Source organism: Lissotriton vulgaris, chromosome 2_2, assembly GCF_964263255.1.
Source record: "Lissotriton vulgaris chromosome 2_2, aLisVul1.2, whole genome shotgun sequence".
Taxonomy (NCBI): domain Eukaryota; kingdom Metazoa; phylum Chordata; class Amphibia; order Caudata; family Salamandridae; genus Lissotriton; species Lissotriton vulgaris.
In genome coordinates this window covers 22,278,619-22,303,559 of record NC_141688.1, presented here as the reverse complement: position 1 = coordinate 22,303,559, position 24,941 = coordinate 22,278,619, and the positions used below count along the sequence as shown (strand labels likewise).

The 24,941-nt window shown below is 47.6% G+C and overlaps 1 protein-coding gene across 1 annotated transcript in view; it reads right to left on the bottom strand.

Moving 5' to 3' along the window:
* SNX1 (sorting nexin 1) overlaps nt 1–24,941 on the bottom strand; it is a 672,004-nt gene that overhangs the window by 36,076 nt on the left and 610,987 nt on the right. The window contains exon 14 of the mRNA XM_086959205.1: nt 20,523–20,594. Coding sequence (XP_086815331.1) covers nt 20,523–20,594 — 72 coding nt within the window. The remainder of the gene's footprint in view (nt 1–20,522; nt 20,595–24,941) is intronic.

Genomic DNA, 24,941 nt, shown 5'->3' with positions numbered 1-24,941 from the left:
GGTCAGATTCGACATAAACTGACGTCTGTCTGGCTACGGGTCTATCTCGGGGGTGCGGATGTGGATGAAGTCGGCCGGAGGCACGGCCTGACGCCGGGGGCTTCGTTGCTGGGGAAGGTTGAGTAAGGTCGACCGCCGTCTATCTGGAACCGTGGGGGCCCTCAAGTGCTGGGGTAGGGGCCACCGGTATCGAAGGCCCAGTACCCCTGACTGGGTCCGCAGGGGGCGAAGGTGCACCAGCGGAGTCTGGCTGCCCAAAGACACTATGGACGGCTTTGTAAAAAGCACAAAATTGGGCAGGGGACGCCCCGTCTCCCAGAAACAGAGGTTGGCGCGGAGTCGTCCCAGAAGGAGGCATTGAAAAGGGAGCCTTAGAGCGACGATGCTCTGGATAACGCGTCGCTTCAGCCGACTGATGGGGAGAAGGCTAGAGACCTTCCCCTCAGGCGAGACCGAGAAAGACGCGGAGCCGACTATCAGCCTTCAAAAGCTTTCGGGACCGCTCCCCCAAAGACTTAGGATTCATGGCCCAGCAGTTGGAGCACAACTTTGGTGTCTGGAGCACGACCACGACCTAAAGGCACATGAGGTGCAGGTCTGTCACAGACATCACTTTATGACAGGCCTCGCAGGGTTTGAAGCCGGTAAGACGATGGGACAGCCCTCGTACACCAGGAGTTGAAGACTCGAAAGGTGTCGACTAAAGTTGAACAAAGCTTAGTCATAAAGTGCCCAAAGGGATAGCTCACTGCAGATCTGCACTAGGCAGGCACATAAAAAACTGTCAGCGCGCAGGGGCCTCGTCTAAGTAGGCCCCACAACGTCATTCCCGGAACCATGACACCGACGCGGAGTCGACCGATGCCCCCTACTGACGCGCAGGGGTACTGCTAAAAGAAAAAATTCGCCTGAACCAGTCTGACGCCTGATGGTAATTCTAAGATAAGGAATCTATAACTAACTGTCTCTTTCAAATAAATGGTCTCGTAATAATAATCATCATCTTCTTTGTCTTGGTATTTGACGTGCGACTCAGAAGGACTGTGAGCTGCACCAAAAGGTCCCCGATCATCCTCCTCTGATTCCTCAAGATAAGAAAGTGACTGGGTGGCAGTGGCAATACCATGCTAGGTGATGTACATTCAGGATGAATACTTTCTGTGATGATAAAAAGTCTTGTCAACACAGTCGTTGACAATAGTGATGACGGTGCTGTCAAAACCAGCATAGGTGGCTTCTTTTTCTTTAACTACGACAGTGATGAGAACTTCTCTGTAAGTTGGAATAGTTCCTGTTGAAATCACTGGTGTCGACGAGGTAGTTGTTGTGGAAGCAGAAAGCGATAACAACAAAGTCGTTGATGGGACAGTGAAATCGACGGTACGGTTACAGGTGCTATGCTATCGATATCTCTCATGTGCCACCGCCGATGGTTTCAATGGCGTTGAAGTAGCCGATTATATTTTTTCAGTTTGTGCTTGTTAGAGACTTGTTCATAGGACAATCTAGGTTTTAAAGGAAGGGCTATAGATGGAGTGGAAGGTTCAGATTTAGAATCCGAAGAAGCCCTTTTTCTCTTTTCTTCATGATGAGCATTCTGAAGATCCAGGGTGTGCCTTTTTAAGGACTCTTTGGGGGTCCTCAGGGCGACTGTAGGTGTGACCTCTCTCTCTTCTTGGATATTTGTGAGGAAGTAGAACACTCACTACTCTCCTCCTTCAAAATGACAGCAGTTTTTACTTTTAATTTTTGTAACCAAATCAAAAGTCTTCCCTAATGGTCTTTGATGGTTTTAGTGGAAAAGAGCCTGTAGGTTTTACAATCTCTCACGCTGGGGGGAGGGGTTTGACGGTGAAGGCAGCAAATCCACCATCTACGGGGATTTTCCAAATGAACCCCTTTCTTACCGCAGATCCCATAAGGTCTAAAAAGTCCTTTCTTCATAAGTTTTGACATACTGGAACACAGTTGAAGCATACTGGAAATAACCAAATCAGAAGAACTCAGCAGAGCTCAGGGACACTCCCTCTTACATGACGTCCGGTGAAAATCTAGGGAGTGTTCTAAGGGTGCTCTCGCCAGATTGGCTGGAGTTTTGTTCTTTTTTTAATGGAATGGATAAGCTGTTAAATTCAATGTCTTAACCCCATTGTAAGCTATGTTAATTACTGCTACTGCTTTAGAATGTGCTGAAGGACTCCGATTTCGCCGATGGGAGACTATTCAGGCATGTGAATCTATGAAAGATACTCCAATACTGGAGAATGTGGGTGCATGTCAGAGTATATCAGCTCTGTGCAGGGACTGAGATTAATAGAATCGTGGGTGGTTTGAAAAGATGCATTTTATTGCCTGGAAAAATGACAATCTCTATCAATTTGTGCTCTAGGCAACTTGGCAACTGTTAGGAAACGACTCCTCAGCTAACTCAAATGTTAATCCACCACCCCCACCTTTCAGCCAGTCATTCAGGCATCAAACCCAGGTGAACGAGTAAATGAAAACCGCTCACCCATGGTTGTCTCAATTCTAGAACTTGGCACAAAGCATTCTACATCCAAGGTATCTTACAGGATCCCTCAGTGGACGTAGCTCATGAGCCTAAAACGTAATCTTCCAGCTCAGCACCCATCACTAATCTGAAGACAGAAGACTAAGTACGCTTAGATTCTGATTTCTCCACTTAAGGACTAGAGGCTTGTCCACCATGTTTGTCCACCCACTAGTTTTAACCTTGTTGAAGACCCATTCAATGGAACAAAGTCTTGCAGGAGATTCGGACCCAAAGATGGCAATTTTTACTGAAACTATCAATTCCAAAGCTAGTTTTAATGTCATGGATAGTGCGTTGGGCGGTCAAATTTGAAAATTTCCCAGGAATTTCAAAGAATTCCTTATGCCAACAGGATGTTTTACCGGAACCTTCAATGTTAAATATTCTGTCAATAATGCATTCTACCTTTGGAAGCATGATGAAGTATGATGAAGGCTCTGGTATTACTGAACATACAACCTAATTGAATTACTGGAGGCAATTAAATTTGGGCACTGTGGAGATACAAAAGGGGACACCAGTAAAATCTGAAACTTAAGTGAAACAGCACAACAACTTGAGGCCCGCAGTCTCAAACCTTCTAACGTCTGTCTCTCGTCGACCCATGCTGATTTACAAACAGGGAGAAAGATATGGTAAGAACAGTGTACGGTCTCTCTATAGCCAAATTAAAAATGTTTAAGAACCAATCTTTTCGCCAAGAGTAAAAAATGGCTACTCTAAATACCCAACCAAACTAGTTAAGTCCTGTATTAACTCTGGTACCGGTTCAAGTATAATTTGGTTTTCAAGCCTGCTTAGTTTGCTTTTTTGCTTTCGACTTCCTATCAAACAAGACCAACCTCTCAAAAGGGCCCCAAAATCGTCCTAAAACCCATAGCTCCAGTGTAAATACTTAATCCCAAATACATTCTCACATCAAAGTTCACTTTCCCACGTCAATTTTTATTTCAAAGAGGGGTTGAGCAGTAGCATAATTTTACTTGATAAAGGTAGTCTCCTTGGTTAAATAAGCTTAAGTTGAGTTAGAGAATAAGAGCATTTTCTTATATGATGGGCTACCAGGATATAAATGGGTCTAAAAAGTGATACATGAAGACCTTGCACCTACTCAAGTTGAAATGTGTGTAGCTCCATGGCATTTTTCCCAATAGAAAATGAAAATAACTAATTAGTAAGATTACTCCAAGAGGAGAATTTTTATTTTGAGTAAAGAATTATGTACATGACAATTATTTCTCTTTATATTTTAGACCATGTTTATGATTTCAACAAGTGGGGCTAAATTCACTCGGTCGATAGGTCACCCACATGCTGCAGTGTTTTGATTTGGAACATCCATGGGTTGAACACAGTGCTTAGTTCTGACTTTTTTCCACCCATCATGATAAAGTTGATCTGCTTTTTCAAGATGCTTGGCTGTTGTAACCTTTGCCAATAATGCTGCTTTACAATGATTAAGCCAAACTTCAGGTGGTCTAACGATCTAGGCACAAGTCTTGATGTAAAAGTTACTTACCTTTGGTAACTATAAGAGGCATAGGTTAGTTATGGATCTTTACCTTAGAATTACCCCCAGGTGTCAGACTGGATCCTGAGAATTTTTCTTAGCAGTACCCCTGAGCGTAGGTCCATTGTCGTGGTCGCCGGGATGACGTCACGGTGCCTACTTAGATGCCGCCCCTGCGCGCTGTCAGTTCTGACATGACTTTCCAAGTCAGATGCGCTGAGCCATGAAAGACACTGACCACTGGGGCGCCACAACGAGGGCCCTGTGAGGAACTCCCTACCCTTAGAAGTCAGTCCGTAGAGCAGGGAGGATGGGTGGGGCGGTAAGGAATCTATACCTAACCCATGTCTCTTACAAATACATCGTCACAGAAGGTAAGTAACTTGTTCATCTGAAAGAGACAGTTATAGATTCCTAACGTTCGAATAGATACCCAGAGAATTCCAATCCTGGAGGAGGGTCTGTGTACTAAGTTCACACCATAAAGGCCTGGAGGACAGAACGGGAAAAATTGCCGTCCCTCTTGACTTGACTGTCCAGGCAGTAATGTCTGGTGAACCTGTACATAGATGCCCACACATTGCCGCCTGGCAGATGTCGATGAGTGGGACTACGCGCGACTATGCAGTGATTGCTGCCATAGCCCTAGTGGAATGAGCATGATGCCCCATTGGAGGCTCATTTTTATACAAAGGACAATCCATCGGGAGATGGTACGCTTTTGGAAGGCCCGACTTTTCTTAGCACCCACATAGCCAACGAAGAGTTGATCGTCCCCCCGGAAATCTTTAGTGAGGTTGAGATAGAAGGACAGCGCACGTTTTGGGTCCAGACGGTTTAGTCTCTCCTCCTCCTTGAAAGCGTGCGGATGTGGGTAAAAGGTGGGCAGAGTCCTATGTGAAAAGGTGTAACCTTTTTAGGAAGGAACAAGGGTCTCAATCTAAGCACCACTTTGTCCGGATGCACAGAGAAGAAAGGGGGCTTAGAAGAAAGAGCTTGAAGCTCTCTCACTCTGCGAGCAGAGGTGATGGCAACAAGAAAGGCAGTTTTCAGAGTGAGGAGCCTGAGAGGACAGTTGTAAAGAGACTCGAAAGGAGAGCACATAAGCTAAGTCAAGACAAGGTTCAAGTCCCACTGGGGCACTATGAAAGGAGATGGAGGAAAACGATGAACAATGCCCTTGAATCTATTTACAATAGGGGACTTGAACAAAGAGGGCTGATCTGGTAGCCGAAGGAAAGCAGAAATGGCTGCTAGAAAGCCTTTTACAGTGCCCAGAGCAGAGTCCTGCTGGGTCAAAGAAAGAATGAAGAACAATAGTTACTTACCTGTAAACAGGTGGTTCTCCAGTATTGGTGTCTTTCATAGATTCACATGCCTGAATCATTCCCCGTCGTCGGAGTGGGAGTCCCACGGTATATATAAAAGCAATAAAATGCCATAATACATATAGCAAATATCAGAAATACCCAACCAGGAAGTAAAGTAGCACCAGCTACAGTAGAAAAAACATTCACAATCGTGACTATCCTAGTCATTATGTCTTAGTCCAAACTGCAACCAATCAGGCGACAGCACCCACCAGAATGTTCTCCCCAGAGGCTCAGGCTCTCAGATTTTCTCGCACAGGAGTGAAACCCCATAATGCCTGAGTGAGTCTCTGGGGGGAGGCGGGCGGGTTGCATGTGAATCTATGAAAGACATTAATACTGGAGAACCACCAGTTTACAGGTAAGTAACTATTGTTCTTCTCCAGTATTAGGGGTGTCTTTCATAGATTCACATGCCTGAATCAGAATAGTAAGCAGTACTCCTAGCATAACGCTCGTAGACGTCAAGAGTATCAAAAATATATTCATCCAGATATATATAAATATATATATATATATATATATATATATATCAGTATAAATGAATAACAATCATCAACTTCTGAATAACGTCTAAAGAGCATAGAGGAGGAGGTGGAAACAGAGGCTCACCTTATTTGAAAAGATTGCGCAACACTGCTCTTCCAACCGAAGCATCTGCGTCGTCTGCTGAATCTAGACAGTAGTGTCTAGTAAAGGTGTGTGTGCTAGACCATGTAGCAGCTCTGCAGATCTGTCGAAGAGGCACACCAGCAAAAAGGGCAGTGGAAGAGCTAACCGCCCTTGTAGAATGTGCTCTTGGCAAGGCCTGTAAGGGTCTACCGGCCTGCTGATGACAAAGTCCAATTGTAGAGGAGACCCATCTAGCAATGGTCTGTTTTGAAACTGCACAGCCCTGGCGTTGCCGGCCATAAGCCACGAACAGTTGGTCTGTCTTGCGGATGGCAGAGGTTCTTGATGGGTAAAACTTGAGACATCTTCTAATATCCAACGAATGCAGTGCTCGTTCCGCCGGCGACTGTGGGGTTGGAAAGAATGTCTTGAGGACAACCGGCTCATTGAGATGAAAATCCAAAGGCACTTTTGGCATGTACGTTGGATTAGTACGCAGTACTACTGAGTCCGTGGTGAATTGGACGAAAGGCGCTTTAGATGTAAATGCCTGAATATCGCTAACCCTTCTAGCAGATTTTAAGGCTAGTAACAATGACACTTTCCATGTCAAAAATTTCAGGTCCACCTTATGGATCGGTTCGAAAGGGTGACGCATGAGCTGAGTCAGTACGACATTCAGATGCCATGCAGGAGGAGGTTTCCGTACAGGCGGAAACATACGAAACAATCCCTTGCAAAATTGTTGTATGATCCGCACAGAAAACAAAGAATTTGATCCATCTTGACGAAATCTAGAAATGGCAGCCAGGAAGACCTTAAGAGTAGAGTGTGCCAAACCCAATCTGGCCAAGTGCAAAAAGAAGGGAAGGTTTGCTCTGGTTTGGCATGAATGGGATGTAGACCATTAGATTGGCACCATGCACAGAAACGCCTCCACTTAAGTTTGTAAGTCTTGATCGTGGATGGAGCCCTGGCCTTCGCCAGTACATCCTGGCAGTCCTGTGGGATGTTTAAGTGTGCAAATTCCATGTGCTGAGGAGCCAAGCTGACAATTTCAGCGAGTTCGGGTCCGGATGGTACACCCTGCCTTTCTGGGTGGAGAGAAGATTCGGAATGCGAGGAAGTTGGATAGGGTTGCATTCCGAGAGAAGGAGTAGCTCGGTGAACCAGTATTGCCGAGGCCATCGTGGGGCAATCAGTATCAACCGGCATGGCTGCTTCTTCATCTTCTTGATGACTTTCGGGATCAGAGGTATCGGTGGAAAAGCGTATGCAAATATTTGATTCCAATTCAGCGAAAGGGCATCCCCGCACAAGTCCTTGTGGGGAACCCAACTTGCAAAGTATGGGCATTTCCGGTTCTGTTGTGTCGCAAACAAGTCCAGATCCGGATGCCCCCATGTCTGAAAGATGCGGACTAGAGATGGTTGATGTAATTCCCACTCGTGAGGGCAGCCTGCGGACCTGCTGAGAGAATCCGCTAACACATTCGCGATTCCCGGAACATGGACCGCTGACAGATGGATATTGTGAGTCAGGGCCCAACTCCAAATCTCTTGTGCTTGCTGCGACAACCGGGCTGATCTTGTGCCTCCCTGCTTGTTTAGATAATGCATGCAGGTGGTGTTGTCTGTCCGAATCAAAACTGTGGCGCCTTCTAGGGTCGCTTGAAAGGATTTCAGGGCTAGAAAGATGGCGTGCAATTCTAGCCTGTTTATGTGCCATCCCATTTGGATCTTGTTCCATTTTCCGCTGACCGTCATGCCTTGGAGATGTGCACCCCAGCCTGTCATCGAAGCGTCCGTCGTTACTATGAAACTGGGCACTTCCGTGAGGAAAGAGCATCCCACTTGTATGTTGGATCCTTGACTCCACCATTGAATCGCTTCTCGCAATCGAGGCGTTATTTGGATGATATCCTCGAAGGACCCCGACACCTGTATCCACTGGCGACTGAGCTCCTCTTGCAAAGGTCTCATCCGAAGACGACAGTTGGGGGTGAGAAGAATACAGGAAGAAATCATCCCGATGAAGGACTTGAACACGCGTATTGAAACGCACCTTTTTAACAACAGTGCCGCAGCCAACTGTTGTATCTTTTCCTGTCTTTCCTTTGAGATAAATACTTGGGCGAGCTTGGTGTCCAGTGTCGCCCCCAAGAAAGTCTTTCTCCTTGCTGGCGTGAGGTGTGATTTCTCGAAGTTCACTGAGAAACCCAGGCTTTGCATCAGTGACAGAGTTGTTTGAATGTGAGCTTGCACCATGTCGAAAGAACTGGCCTTGATAAGGCAATCGTCTAGATATGGATATATCTGTATCGACTGCAACCGAAGGTGGGCTGCCACCGGGGCCAGTATCTTCGTAAACACTCTGGGGGGCTGAGCGCAGTCCAAATGGAAGAACTTTGAACTGGAAGTCCCTGCCAGCCACTCTGAACCTTAGAAACTTCCGGTGCCTGGGAAAAATTGGTACGTGGAAGTATGCATCCTGAAGGTCGAGTGTTGCCATATACTCTCCCGCCGAAAGAAATTAGAGGATTTCTTGAAGTGTCAGCATCCTGAATGACAGCTTTTTGAGGAATTTGTTTAGGGCACGCAGGTCGAGGATGGGACGCCATTCCCCCGACTTCTTGCGAATAAGGAAAAATCTCGAGTAGAAGCCTTTTCCTTTCTGATGATGAGGTACCCTTTCAATTGCTCCCTTCCGAATCATAGCGTTGATCTGGGCAAACAGCTCTTTGAGATGTGCTGGAGGGGGTCCTCTTGGGGGGCGATTTGGGGGAGTTTTTACGAATTCCAAAATGTGACCTCTGGCTACCACATCCAGAACTCACTTGTCTGTGGTAATTTTGGACCAATTTAAGTAATTTTGGGATATTTTTCCTCCAATTTGGTTCGGGTTGGGACAAAGTGGCGGCAGGATGCGTTCCTCACTTCTTATTGTCTCTTCCTCGATAGTTAGATTTTCCTCGGGACTGAGAGAAATTTCCTTTTCTCTGTCCGTAAGCCTGTTGACGATATGGCTGGTACCTTTGGTTTCCCTGGGCGGAAGTATAGGAGCACTGTTGGTTAAAGCCTCCTCTATTAGAGAAATTACCTCTTCCTCTTGCTCAACGAAAGGAAGACTTCCTGTATTGCAAAGTGCCCAGCGAACGTGCTGTCTCAGTATCCTTTTTGATGGCTTCTAGAGCATCGTCAACATGCTTTCCAAACAAGTATTCTCCATCAAATGCCATATCTATAATCCTTGTTTGGACCTCCTGCCGAAAGGATGTTGCCTTCAACCATCCTTGCCTCCTGAGAACAGCTGCACCTGCTAGTTGACGAAATCCTGTGGCAGCAACGTCCACTGCAGCATCAATCATCTCAGACGAGACGCACTCTCCTTCCTGAAGGATCTTCCTTGCTTCGACCCGATCTGGCTCGGGGAGTTTGTCCACATACGGCGAGATGTCAGACCACATCTGCCTATCGTATCTCCCTAATATGGCTAGAGAGTTTGCGGCTCTAATGGTTGTGGCTGCAATTGTAAAAACTTTTTTCCCGATAGAATCTAGACGCCTCCCGTCCTTGTCAGGCGGAACAGAGACCTGAGATGTTGGGTTAGAAGATCTCTTTTGCGCTGCTTGCACCACCACAGAGTCTGCTTTCGCTTGTCAAATGAGGCACGCGGGAGATGAATTTGGCGCCCTATATTTCTTATCCACTCTCGGAAGCACTGCTGGCAAAGAATTTGGCTTGGACATGATCTTCAGTCCTTCCTTCCATATGAATTCTATGATTGGTATGGTCCAACTCTGTTTTTGTGGTGTAGACTTGAAGTCATACAAGAAGCAGTCTTCTTGTTTTGACTCCATAGTGATCATGAACCTCTTCGTTGCTCTATCCATGATCATGTGGAATGAGGAAATGTCCACAGGAGGTGACTAAGATGTAGTAGGTTCTGCCGGAGAGGGCGTGTTTGCAATATAATCCTCATACTCCGACGATTCTGACCCATTGTCCAATTCTCCTTCTTCTTGCTCCTCATGATCTGAGTACTCTTCTTTTCCTGTTTGAGGAGCTGTGACGTGTGGCGCAGGCAATGCTGGACGTCCTTCCTCCAATGTCACAGAAACCACTGGCTGTGTCTGCTTAGAAAGCGGCGTCGCTGTTTTAGGTCTCGGCGTAGATAGCTGCGAGTCACCTGACTCTGAAGGTGGGAAACGTCTATAATAGTCACTGAGCATGTACTGCAGATTGCGAAACAATTCCTCAGGCATCAGCATGCCGGGAGCAGGCCTGTCCTCATGTGACAGAGGCTCTGTTTCATGCATTTCTTCCTCCATATCATCTTGAACCTTAATTTGGAGGTCAGATGGGCTTCTGGCTGCTCCAAAGTTTTCATCTTCATAAGATCCTTCCTCATCCGAATCCAAAAGTTTCTCTGGCACTACTAGCGTAGAAGGAATCGCCTCAGCAGTAGCCCTTTTCTTCAACAGCGTAGCTGTAGTTGCAGGTGATGGTAACGGAATCCTCGATGACTGTGCTGACCAGACTTGTAAGGTAGTGCAGCTTGACAGAGGTGGCGTCGATGGGATCTCCGTTTGCTGGTGAATTGGTTGCCTCGTCGACGGTACCGTCGTCGACGGAACGGTCGTCTAGGTCGTCGACGGTATCTTCGTTGACGTAGATTTCGTCGTCGACGAGGTCGTCAACGGTAGCATCGTCGACGGGGACGACGTCGAGGTAGTCGACGATAGCTTCGTCGACGTGGATTTCATCGTCGACGGCAACGTCGTCGGCGAGAACATCATCGACAGCACAATTTTCTTAGTCGACGGGGAGCCAACCGTCGACATCATATTAGTAGATGAAGAGCTCGTCGACGGTACCTTAGCCGTCGTCGACGGGACTATCTTCGACGACGAGATAGGCCTGATCTGCACATGAACCAGCGTAGGCGATGAGGCCGAAGATATCACTAGAGTTGGCTTTGGAGAAGAGAAAGTCATAGTCCAGGTGGTAGACGTGGCCACATGAGAGGAAACACAGTCCTTTTTTGACGTTGAAATTGTCAAAGGTGGCAACTGAGGAGGCACAGACTTTAAAGATTTCTTGGGAACTGCAGATTTCCCAGACTTCATAGAGGGTGTACTATCCATTTTACCAGGTGGAAGAGTCTTTTTTGAATCACTAGGCCCAGAAGTATCCAGAGAGGATTTGGCCTTCTTCGCTACCTTCGCCCTTGGAGATGAAACCTCAGTTTCAGCCTTCCTCTTATTAGAAATTAATGAAGAACCAGAGGCAATGCTTCCTACCTCAGACAAAGGGTTCTCCTTGTCCTTGAGTCTGTTAAGCCACAACAGCAGTCGTCCTTCTCTGTCCCTGATGGTCTTAGGGGGGGGGAAGGTCCGGCAGATCTTGCACTCCTTTGCCTTATGGTCAGGATAAAGGTAATATAAACATTTTTTGTGGGGAGCTTCTTTGAATAGCCTTTGCTTCCCACAAGAATCACAGGCCCTGAACAGGGATTTAGAAGTAGAAATTGTGAAAATCTTGAAGAACTAAGTAATCTGGAAGAAAACTGAGCAGAGCTCAGGGAGACTCCCTTCACACGACGTGCGGTAGAAAATCTGAGAGCCTGAGCCTCTGGGGAGAACATTCTGGTGGGTGCTGTCGCCTGATTGGTTGCAGTTTGGACTAAGACATAATGACTAGGATAGTCCCGATTGTGAAGGTTTTTTCTACTGTAGCTGGTGCTACTTTACTTCCTGGTTGGGTATTTCTGATATTTGCTATATGTATTATGGCATTTTATTGCTTTTATATATACCGTGGGACTCCCACTCCGACGACGGTGAATGATTCAGGCATGTGAATCTATGAAAGACACCCCTAATACTTGAGAACAAGAGAACTTCAGAAAGCGGGGCAGAGAGGTGATCCACAGCCTTTGCTGTGCACCATGCCACAAACTTGTTCCATTGACAGGTGTATATCGTCTAAGTGTAGGGATGCCTGGCTGCCAAGATGACGTTACAGATGTCCGGCAGAAGGTCAAAAGTTGTCAACTGTTGCCACTCAATCTCCATGCAAGGAGGTGGAGGCTGTACAGGTTCGGGTAAACAACCGTCCCCTGCTGTAGCGACAGAAGATCCTTTCGAAGGAGCACTCTGATCGGAGGATCAGACGCCATGCTCGGGAGGTCGGGTACCAGACTCTTCAAGCCCAGTCCGGAGCCAGAAGAATGACTTTAGCCCAGTGGTCACGCTTGATAATCGTCAGCACTCAGGGCAGAAGTGGAACAGGCGAAAAGACGTACAGGAGGCCACAGTTCCACTCACGACAAAAAGTATTGCAGAGTGAGTGCCACCTTGGGAACTCCAACGCACAGAACTGTGGACATTGCACGTTTTCTTCGGTGGTGAACAGATCTAACCAATGCTCTCCCCATGGCTGAAAGAGACCTTGCACCACCTCGGAGTGAAGATACCATTTATGATCCACCAAGCACCGACAGCGGAGTATGTCCGCCCTGGCATTCAGAGAACCTGCCAAGTGTTGAACCACCAGGGTCATGCCATGATGCTCCAGCCATGTCCAAAGGCAAATAGCCTCTTGACACAGAGTGCACAATCCCACCCTGTTTGTTGCAGTACCACATGGCGGTGGTGTTTTCTGTGAACACTGGCACTACTTTTCCCTTGAGGGAGGGAAGGAATGCCTTCAGTGCCAGGAGGCTCTGATATGGAGCCCAGACTCCCAGAAGTGACGCATCAGTCACCACTGTTAGTTCTGGGTGGGGAAGAGAGAAGGATCTGCCTCTGCCCCCATCCTGGTCCCTTAACTACCACTGCAGTTGTTCAGTTCCCTCTGAGATCTGGACGTAGTCTGAAAGATTCCCCTGATGGGCTGGCAGAACAGGGATATGGAAGTCCAACGCCACTGTCCAGTCTCCAGGGTTGAAGGCAACCAGGACCTGGGCCAACATGAGCGGATTAGGGTCCTGAGGTCTAGGATAGGACACCTTTGTCCTTCTTGGGCACCAGAAAGTAGCAGGAATAGCAACCACAACCTACTTCTGGCGCATGGACCCTCTCAATAGCTCCCTTGACCAAGAGAGCTTAAGCTTCCTGGTGGGAAAGCACCAAATGATCCTCTGACATGCGATCGAAAGATGGTGGCATGAAGGGAGGGGTAGTCTCGTAGGAGAGGGAATAGCCCCACACGACTATCTGACAAACCCACAGGTCTGACGTGATGGACTGCCAGTGGGGGGAGGTGATGGCGAATCGTGCCACCCACTGGCAGTTGATGGCCCTGAAAGGTCAGACTAGGAGGGTTTGGAGGCTGCTGCAGGAGGAGAGAGGGTAAACTGGCCTACCCGCTGGCTCCCAGACCCGCGAGATCGCAGGGACCTGCGAGTTCCCAGGGCCCCACGTACGCAGCCACGCACAGGCTGGACAGCTTGCAGGAAGCGGTGGCTAAACTGGGCCAGATCTGGTGGGTGCTCCTTCTGTAGCCGCGAAAGAGGCGAATGCCAGACTGCGGTGGATGGACAGACGCAACGAGGATCAAGGATCTTGCCGTAGCTCGAGAATCCTTGAAGCACTCCAGCACCGAGTCTGCCTTGTCACCAAAAAGGTGACACCCATCAAAGGGCATGTCCAGCAAGGTTGCTTTTACATCCCCCGAAAAGCCAGACGTTCTCAACCAGGCGTTGCGCCGAAGGGTTTCCGACATGGTAATCATTCTGTCCAGTGAGTCAGTGGTATCCAGTCCACATCTGATCGTGAATTTTGCTGGGTCTCTCCCATCTGCCACCGCTTGGGAAAATGGCCCGGGCCTCCTCCGGACACTGAGATAGCACTTGCGCAACTGTATCCCAGATTGTATGGGAGTATCGGCCCAAGAGGCACGCAGTATTCACAGACCGCAGTGCCAAGCTGGAGGAGAACATTTGCTTCCCAAGATGATCCAGCTTCTTGGATTACCTGTCTGGGAGAGCAGAAGGGAATGTACAAGAGACTTGGACCACCATGCTCTTGAGCGAGATGTTGGGTGAGGAAAACTGGGTCGCCTGGGGTTGGGCGGTGGGCAATCGTCCATTCCACAGAAGCCCCTGTGCTGGGCTTGGACCAGGTGCCCAGAATGACGTCAGTGGGGGCCTCGTCGAAGGGCAGGAGGGGTTCAGAGGAGGTTGCCGCAGGCGGTAGCATCTCAGTCAGGAGGTTAGTCCTGACCTCCACTGAAGGGAGCTCTCGGACCAAGGCCACGGCTGCCCTATGCATCACCACAGCGTAGTAGGACGCTTCCTCCTCCACAGCCATGGTAGGGAGAGAAAGCATGCCAAGGTCTGGAGAAGTCTCCAGACCACTGCCGTCACCAAGGTTCTCTCTCCAGTCGTGCTCTTCAAGCTGGTCTGCTAAAGAATCTGAAGACCCTTCCAGTCCTCATCACCACCCTCTGGGCGATAGGGAACACCAGGGATGAACATTGGGAAAGAAGTACCCCCTGGCGTCTGGTTCGATGTTGGTCCGGCTCCGGGTCCATCTCAGGGATGAGGATGGGGACAGTGTCAGCCAGGGTTATGGCCATCATCGGGATCAGCGCGGGAAAGTCGAGCAAGATCGACCAGTGTCGATCCGGATCCAGGTTTGGATCCAGGGGGGCCCTCCGGTGCTTGAGCCGCTGGTATCAAAAACCCAGGATCCCCAACCGGCTCCACGTGGCCCGTAGGCACGCCAGAGGAGTCGGGCTGCCCAAATATAAGGTGGAGGACTTCGTAAAATGAACAAGTTGGCCAGGGGACACCCTGGCTCCCGGAAACGGGGAGAGGCACGGTATCGTCCCTGAACCAGTCACCGGAGACGGAGCCTTAGAGCCACGATGTCGCATCAGCCGACCGACAGGGAGAAGTTTAAGAGTGCCTTCTTCTTGTGCTTCGACTTACCTGAGGACTTCGAAGACTTGGAATGGGACGAAGTTTGAGAGCTACGCGACCGGTCTCGAGACCTTCCCCTCGAATGAGTCCAGAAGCGACACAAAGTCCACCGCCGGGCCTCCAAGAGCTTTCGGGACCGCTCCCACAAATAATAAGGATTCATGGCCCGGCAGTCAGAGGACGACTTTGGGTAATGGTCACGGTCCGGACACCAAAGGCACCTGAGGTGCGGGACCGTCACCTATGTCAGCCTGTGACAGGACCTGCAAGGCTTGAAGCCGGTTCGATAATGCAACATCCCTCATACACCAGAAGTGGAAGACTCGATAAAGAAGTCAACAAAACATTGAAAAAGTTTAGTCAAAAAGTGACTAAAGGAGTAGCTCTCACCAGGTCTGCACTAGGCTGGCGCAAAAAAAGAAAGAACTGGCGTCTGCGTGCAAGGGCGGTGTCTAAGTAGGCAGGGCATCGTCATCCTGGTGGCGCCAACAACTGGCGCGGATTCGACTGATGCCACCTACCAATGCGCAGGGGTAGGACTAAGAAAAATTCTCCGGATCCAGTCTGAAGCCTGGGGGTAATTCTAAGGTAAGGAATTTATAACTGTCTCTTTCAGATTATTAACAAGCATTTACAATGCAATGGTCTCGGCATTATTAAAGGTAGAGCTATTGGTATTGTTTATTGTTTTTTAATTTTTTTTCTAAATCATAAATAAATAGCATTGTCTTTTTAATTTGCAATAGCTTAATCGTTAAATAAATGGCATTGTCATTTACAATGCTAATAGCTTAATCTTTTGCATATGCATAACCTATTGAATGTACACATACATAGCCACACACACATACAGAGCCACCTAGATAGAGTTGTTCACAGTCACCTATACACACACATAGAGCCACTTACACAGAGCCACCCTCACACAGACATTGGCACTTACACATAGAGTCACCTACAAAAAAAGCTATTTACACAGTTACATACCTACAGAGAGGCACACATTCACACACACAGTCACACACACAGACAGAGCCACACACTTAGACAGAGCTACACACACAGGACTTGACTTGACCACTATTTGCAGTGGCGATCATCTCGGTTTTCCTGCCACCATGTGATATTGCCTCCTCGTATGGAGAACCTGTGATGGGAGCACATATCACACGGTGGCACCGTGTGAGCTGGCAGGTATGTTAATCCAGTCCAAATTGGCCAATCCCTTCTCGCTGTACCTCAGCCCCTGATCACTCACACCTTCCCTCATAGCCTCCTGGGCCCATTCTTACTCACCTATTCGCCTTGTGATTCGGGTCCCTCATCACGTGCATCGGGTTTCTTTGCTCACCCCCATTCCCTTCTCCTTGACCCCAGTTATCATGACCTTGTCAGATCTCATTCTCAGCACTCCCAGAGCCCACTAACCATTTTATTATCTGCCTTCTTTGTAATAGCCAAGAGTTCACTGTACCCTTTCTCAAGGGTGCTATGGGCCCTGGTACAGGAAATGCCCCATCGCCTTTATTTTGGCTGAACTGAAAATACAGTCAAAAATGGAGTTCAATGGATCCGTAGAAAGCCCAACAGGGCCCTGTGCTACTACACCAGCTGCACTGTCGATAACTCCGTTTCAGCTGCATTTTACCTGACTTGTCACTGTCAACAAGCAGCACCATCGCGCTTTTGACCGATCTTCTCTTACTGACACAACATGCCACACAGAAACATAACTCGCTCGCCCCTTTCTCTTTCCCAGCACCCTTAAAGTCTCTTCTCAATGCCTCAGCACCACTGCCCCCAGTATGTTCATCTGCCTGGAGTTCAGATAAGGTCTTATATATGTCGCCCATACCAATTGTGCAGACCTCTCAACCTCCAGTGACGGAGCATACAACTTAGGCATGAGTGTATGCAAGTGTGCAGAGAGGTCCCGGCGGCAGCACATGACCTGTGCAAACAATGATCCGGCTCCGACCGCGATGGAGAACCGGGTCACCTCCAAGCATCGACCCTCTGACACAGGGCAGACGGCAGTCAAGAGGATCCACTGCTGCTGATGGCAACGACCACCATCTCAGCAGTGAAAAGGCTAACTAAACCCTGCACGTATAACATTACAAACACATGTGGCTAAGTCCAATAGGCACAGAAATGTGGACTCGATCCCGATCCAGAGCCCCAATGACTCAAACCACCCGGGTCTATGGACAACATGTTCAATGACACTATGAATAAATAAAATAAATACTGTGGGGAATGAACCAATCGTGACACATCACGCAGCCAGGAGGAATCGGGCACAGCGAGCCGCTCGGGTCTCAGCAGCAGCAAAGTCCCGTCCCGGGGGGAGGTGCCGAAAGTGGAGGGTGGAGAGCTGCATCTGAAAACCCCACTTAGGTGGTATATGTCCCTGAATTCCTCCAAGCACGTCGACAGACTCAAATACAACACCCGCAAACTTTCCTCCTCCACCACCAACCGGACCGAAGCTGGATCAGCCCTCTACCCGCCTGACCTCGAGGGAGGGTCCCAGAATAGACCGGGCTCTGCTCCTAGCAAAAGCAGATGCCTCAGAACCCCCCCCTCCCTCCCCCACCACGAGTATCCCCAACACCGTCCACCAAGGCTGCACACACAGCAAAGACACACGCAGATGGGCTCGGTAAACAAACCATCACTCACCATGTGACCCGTCGAAGAAAACCTGACGCGAGACCAGACGAGCCCAAAACAGCGTCGGGCAGCACGAGTGGCTTACGTGTCTGTGTATATGCATACATATACATTGTGAGTGTGTTTGGCTGAGGGCCCATTGATTATTCCTGCTAGGGTGGAGGTCAGTCGCGTGCCGATGTCTGCCAGGGAACATCTGTTGGCCCCTGGGGGCACACGCAAGCAGCGTGATGAGCAGGATTACAAATACCTCCGGGCCACGGAGAGAACAAACCCCGATGCCCCCTGCTCCCCGCACACAAAGCCGCCATGACAATGGGCCGGCCGAGCTGCTGTGCCCTCCGCAGCCGCTAACAGATTGCCATTATTGTCCTCACTGCTCGCCCCCACCCCCTCTCTATGCCACTGCCAGACCGGAGCACTGGGTGTCCCCGTGCTCCGCCAGTGCTCCTGGAGATCTGAGAGCCGCTCCGCCTGTTAACTCGCCGAACTCTGCAATTCAGACATCAATTCAATAAAAGAAGGTAAACAAAGCAGCGGGACGCATTTAAAAAAGCTCCCAGTTCCGATTCTAATCAGTTTCAACAATGCTGATAACGGCACAAACAGGGGAGCAGAGGCTTACCTCTTGTCCTGGTAGACGCTGCTCGACCAGCAAAATGGCAGCCACAAGCTTCCGACCATTTTCGGATTCGGGGGCGTGTATTTGTTGTTTTGAGTGACGGATGACGTCACTGGCGAAAGAACAGCAAAATGTACCCCCCCGAATCCGAAAAAGACGGAGCTTCTTTAGAGGGACGGCTCTCTCCTCCAATGGCTGGCCTCCGTTTAGGAAGCCAGCCAATGGAGAAGAGACGAAAAGAGAGGCGGGATAAAGCAGCCACTCTAAGTAACAATACTTCTGGTCTTGGCCTACGGCCAAGCCTACAGTCCCTCGACCTAAAAACGGCATACAGTTAATTTAACTGATGGCATTGTATATTGTGCATATTCAGCCTTGGTTCTGATGTAATTCAATAGTATGTGTAAACATTTACATCCCTCCAAATCCATCTAATTTTGAAGACTTACTAAAATAACCTGGCTAGAGAACTGCCATAATTTAGGCTCTTGTACCCTACAAAGTTATTGTACTGACAAAGATTTCAACCTTAAACTTCTCCTAACCCATTTAGATAGATAGTGCGTTGGCTGAATCAGTTCTCTCTTTAGGGATACTCAAGATGAACAAGTTACCTACTTTTTGAATTGCGCTTTCTGGTGGATATTGTATCGAACCACAGATTCCTCAACTGTACAATATCACCCAGGAGCCACACTGAAGGTTTCACAGCAAGCCTCCCGTGCATCATCACATGGCTCCGCTTTGGCCTCCCCATTCTTTCAGCAGTACTTTTGCTAGTGAAGGGAGGACTAGTTTTCTGTCGAAGATTATGCCTTCACCTTCTTTATACCTACCACTGCTTCTAAGAGTTTACTCTTCCGAGAAGGTATTAAAGAAGATGTTTTATGTTCAGCTCGAGGCTTACGGATTTGAAATGTCTGACACAAGCTGTTATTGAGTCATATGTAGAGGCTACAAATGTACCTTTGCCCATCCAGTAGTCTAGGTATAGTGGACATGGTGCTCTTGACATCAAAGATGGGCTGCGAATGGTGCCCTGCATTTGAAGAATATTCTAGGTGCAGAGCGAAGTCCAATGGAAAGAACCGGAAAATGACAGTGGCAACTGGCTACCTCGAATCCGAGATACGGGCAATTTGTTTTCTGTGGATTGGAATATGGAAATTGGCATCCTTGACATCTAATGTCATGTATTCGTTCTTTATTAAAAACTGTAGTACCTCTTGGAGTATTACCATTGTGAACGACTGTTTCTTCAGTCAAAGACTGAGTTGTCAGTCCAGAAACATCCTCCACTCTTTCAATGTTTTTTGTTATGAGGAAGTACCAAAAATGAAATCCAAGATTTTGATGATATTTTGAGACGTTCTGTCGCTTCATTTTGTAGCATGTTGCAAATCTCTGCTTTTAACATTTCCAAAAGCACATGCTCAATTTTCAATCATGATTTGTTTTAATTTTGGTTTTAACTAGAGCAATTCCATTCTGTAGTCCAATCCAGTGATATTTAATTGTACTCATTGCAGGATTCCCCTAATTAAATAATTTTACTTACTCATACCCAATGCTGATCAGTGGATATCCTTAAACTGTCCTAATATTCAGAGTGACATCGTAAAGTTAAGGTGGGCACAAGTTCCATCTTTAGAAAGTGAAGCAATAATACCTAGAAAATAAAGTACATCCCCTGAAAAATGAAGCTAGTGATGTAGGTCTCCTAGATACCAGAAGCAACCCCTTAGCTCCAATGGGAAAGAAAAAAGACACAGGGCTAACTTTCAAGATGTAGGTACACAGACTGACAGTGTGCAGAGTGGGGTGCAATGCAGCCCTCTTGTGCATTTAGATAATCTCTAGCTAAGGCAGGGCCATGATGGGGTTCCCCTGAGCTATAACGAGTATCGATATCAAGGACATCTGCCCAATCAGGGTAACCACGAGTACATGTGCTTTGTGCAGACCTATCTAATGTAGTATGTTGTGCAGTGATGGTGCCTCAATATAGGTCTTGAGGCTCATATTACGAGTAAGCAATGCTGTGTATTTTAGCAAGATGTTTACTGAAGAACAAATAGTCCCAAATTGAATAGTGTATTTCATCATTCTTTCTCTAGAACCTGAAGAGAAAAGTCACTGGTTAAAAAACAGAATATAGCCAAGCACCAAAAATGGACTAAGGGATAAATAGTGGATGGGCAAATGCAACAGAAGAAACTTCTTTTAGGTCAATACTTAATATTAACTTACCTGGTGCTGTGAATTTAAAAGTGTCTCAAGATATTGAATTATGTGGCTTTTAAAATCCTTGGACTTCTCTTTCTGAAAAAGAGATAAGAGTTACATGGTTTATACTAAATCTTTTTTCACCGTATAACAGTTATGCACTGCTGCCCATTTACAAAGGTGCAAATGATGCAGCTTGACAACATAAATATTTAAAAAACCAAGCATGGCTTCCACGAAAACAGTGATGCTCGTCTGGTTTACCATTACAAAGAAATCAGCAATACAGTTTAGTGTAGACTCCCATGCGAAAATGCCCACTGCACATGCACACAATCCTTGCATACCGGGACTTAAAACCAAAGCATGTTCATATCAAAATGCGCCTTAGCACATTACACTGTGATGAGGTTAAGCTACCTAGGTGCCCGAACAAGTTACTTATCTTCTGTTAGGATCTTTCTACCTGCATACCTCCTCCAGGTGTAAGAATGAATCTTGAAAACTTAAATAAGTTCTCCTGCACAAGTAGGTGGTACTAGGGCTCTAAATGGAATCCAGTGCTTCATTGGGTGTGACATTATGGAGATGTACATGACGTCACCTGGTGTACTGATGTCCGTTCTCGATTTTTGTTCCAGGCTTTTTGAGATGGAGAGGAGACTGATAAAATCAATAGGAATGCAGTGCACAAAACTAGCTTGGGAACTTATTTTATTTGTTGCCCCTCAGAACAGGCAGGAAGCAGGTGGGTCACTGAGAAATATGAAGGTGGAAAGAGTAAGGTCACTGATTCCATTAAGTTGGTTGTAGACCAAGGGAAACAGGACACGTTGATATTACTTGACTTATCTGCAGCCTTTGATACAGTGTCTTTCTATTCTCCTACGACTCGAAAATATAGGCATCTGTGGATCTGCCCTGGCTTGGATCAGCTCTTCTTTGGTGGATAGATGTCAACTGGTTTGGATGCCATCGTTTGCCTCTGATCCTAAGCTATTAAAGTTCGGAGTCCCTCTGGCTCTGCTGTCACATGGCCCATGGGGACATTGCCGTCTTCTCTAAGTTAGCATGAGCACGTAGCAGAATGTCTGCTGCTTTGCGCACATTACTACACAAGTTTATTTTGCAAATGCCTCTTTTGAAACTTTCACATAAGTACCTACTGCTGTTTTCACGCTTTGCAGGGTCCTGGAATTTAATCTGAACATTGTGAACAAGGCCGATCATAAATGCCCCTTGTTATTCTGTTCTGGTCAGGCCCTAGCACCTAGACAAAATATACAGATGCAGATGTTTGGGAATACATACTTTGGTCTTATTGGAATACAAGTATAGGTAGCAAACACTTGGAGAGGGACCTTTCCAGGGAGAAGAGCATGACCGCTCCTATGATGTAGATCTACCATCTATAGAATGAGGTACAGGGTCTGCGGGTAATGCCCAGAGATCTTCTAATATATAATCATCCCGCTTCTATACAAGGGGCGGGAGATTAGGCTATGCTGTCTTTTAACAATGACAGCTACTTTTGTGTTTTACGGAATACTTGCTATGCTGTCCGTATTTGGGTTATGCATTTTTCTGCTTATTGTGGCAAATATCCTGTATAATAGAGCACGTTAGTTAAAATAAATATGTTAAACTTGTTCGTGTCTCTTTCAGATCTGATTGTGGACAAGTACAAGAGTGAGATCGAAAGGGTGCGTCTTGCGACCGCGATTCCTGAGAGAGTCAGGAGTGTTGTTTTCTGGTATGTCTAATCACTTGTTCCTCTGTGAATGTTTAGGAGGGCAAGTAAGATACTATAGCTAGTCGGTCCCGGGCTCATGGGTACTAAGGTGGTAGGATGACTCACTTCATATATACTAACGGTCCCATTATCCAACATATAGTTCTGTGTTTGAGCAGAATTCCTGCAACACTGCCCTGAGTCCAACTCTTTTTAACATCTACATGACTCCCTTGGCCTCTTTGCCAGAGTTTTTCAATGTCCAGCTTGTTTCGAATGCAGACGACATGCAGATCCTCCTCACTCTCGATAGGAACTCTCTCAATGCCGTCAGCAGATACAAGTCCTGCTTGACGGCTGTTTTCCAATTGATAAGGTACAATAATTCACAGCGTAACGCTCGTAAAGCTAAATGCCTGTGGGTTCCTCACCTTGTGAATATCTCCCTGCGTCAGCAACATTCGGAAATTCTTTTGTAGCTCTTCATGCCGACGTGGATGACGTCACAGACGCACGGCATCGCGCGCGGCTCCACTGACGTCATTGACTCCATAATAGGACTCCGCCCTTTTTTCCGTGCCTTCGAGGCATACGGACGGACCAACAACAGTAGATATATACAGAATGTACACAGTACCAAATAATCAAGGAAACACACACAGTGTGCAGTCAATGCTGGAAAGCAATAACAACAACACATTTCCTTTGACAATAAAATATGTACATTAAAACAATGTTACCAATGCAGGTATAGAAGAGTGGACAACGGGGAGGCAGGTGGGCCAGTGAGGAATCCACAGGCAGGTACTGTATCCACCAGAAAAAGCGTTACCGAAGGTAAGTAACTTGTTCTTCTGATGGATACATCTGCCAGTGGATTCCTCACCTTGTGAATAGATTCCCACAGCAGTCCCACTCCAGGAGGAGGCTGTCCACACTCCTATACCAGAAAATCTTGGAGGACAGAACGCACAAAGTGACCGTCCATCCTCACTTCGGAATCTAAGCAGTAATGCTTCACGAAAGTGTGGAGGGAGGCCCAAGTCGCCGCTCTACAAATGTCCTCTACAGGCACACCTCTAGACAAAGCAGATGTAGCAGACCTTGCTCTGGTAGAATGAGCTCTCAAACCTTCAGGAGGTTCCTTACTCGCCAGAGAGTAGCAAATCTCGCTACACAAAACAATCCATCTTGATAGCGTGCGCTTGTGCACCACTTTGCCTCTTCTGGCACCAACAAAACCCACGAAGAGCTGGTCATCAACTCTGAACTCTCTGGTTCTGTCCAGGTAGAAGCTCACCACCCTCTTAATGTCCAAGCAGTGAAGTCTCTCCTCCTCCTTGGAAGGGTAAGGGGGAGGATAGAAAGTAGGGAGGGTAATGGACTGCCCCAGATGGATAGGGGTTACCACCTTAGGCAGAAAAGAAACCCTGGTCCTGAGAACCATTCTTTCAGCATGAATGGTCAAGAATGGGGACTTTGAACTAAGAGCTTGAAGCTCACCTACCCTCCTTGCCGGGGTAATCCCAATCAGAAAGACCGTTAAAAAAAATAAAAGTCTCAAGGGACACCTGTGCAAAGGCTCAAAAGGTGAACCCATTAAGAAAGTAAGCACAAGATTCAAGTCCCATTGAGGCACAATAAAAGGAGTAGGAGGAAATGTATTTGTAAGGCCCTTTAAAAACCTTAAAACAATAGGAGACTTAAATAAGGACGGCTGATCCGGCAGACAGAGAAATGCCGACAAGGCCGATAGATAACCTTTGACCGTAGCTACAGCAAACCCTTGCTGAGCCAAAGAAAGTGCAAACTGAAGTTTGTCAGACAATCGAGTCTTCAAAGGGTCAATGGACATCTCCCCACACCATGATACAAACTTGGACCACCTATAAGAGTAGAGTAGAGTAGATAGACTTGGTGGAATGACGCCTGGCTGATAAAATGACATCCACCAAGTCATGTGGACGAGAAAAATAATTCAGGTTGCCCCGTTCAATCTCCAGGCATTAAGTTGTAAGGTCTGGAGGTGGGGGTGTAGAACCTGCCCCTTCATCTGAGAGAGGAGGTCTGCCCTGAGAGGGAGACGGAGCGGAGGGCACGAGGAGAGGTGGAGAAGATCTGTGTACCACACCCTTCTTGGCCAATTCGGGGCGATCAATATAACTTGGACCCGGTCTTGGAGTAGCTTCCTCAGAACCCGATGAATCAAGGGTATGGGAGGAAACGCGTAAAGGAGTTTTGAGTCCCAACTTAACTGAAACGCGTCCCCCAAAGCTCCCTGCATCGGATACTGGAGACTGCAGAATGACAGGTAGTGAGCATTCTCGTGAGTGGCAAACAGGTCCACCCGAGGAGTTCCCTACGTCCAAAAGACGTGACGAACCACCTCCGGATGAAGCCTCCACTCGTGGTCGGCCGAGAACTGCCGACTGAGACTGTCTGCACGTACGTTCAGAACTCTGGCCAGATGATTTGCCATCAGACAAATCTGGTGGTCCTTAACCCAGGACCAGAGACGCAGTGCCTCACTGCAAAGACACTACGACCCCACTCCTCCCTGCTTGTTGACATACCACATTGCGGTCGTGTTGTCAGTTAGGACTTGAACCTACCGACCGCGAAGGGAAGGGAGGAATGCCTTGAGCACCAAACGCATCGCCCGCAACTCTAGAAGGTTGATGTGAAGAAACCTTTCCTCTGGAGACCAAAGA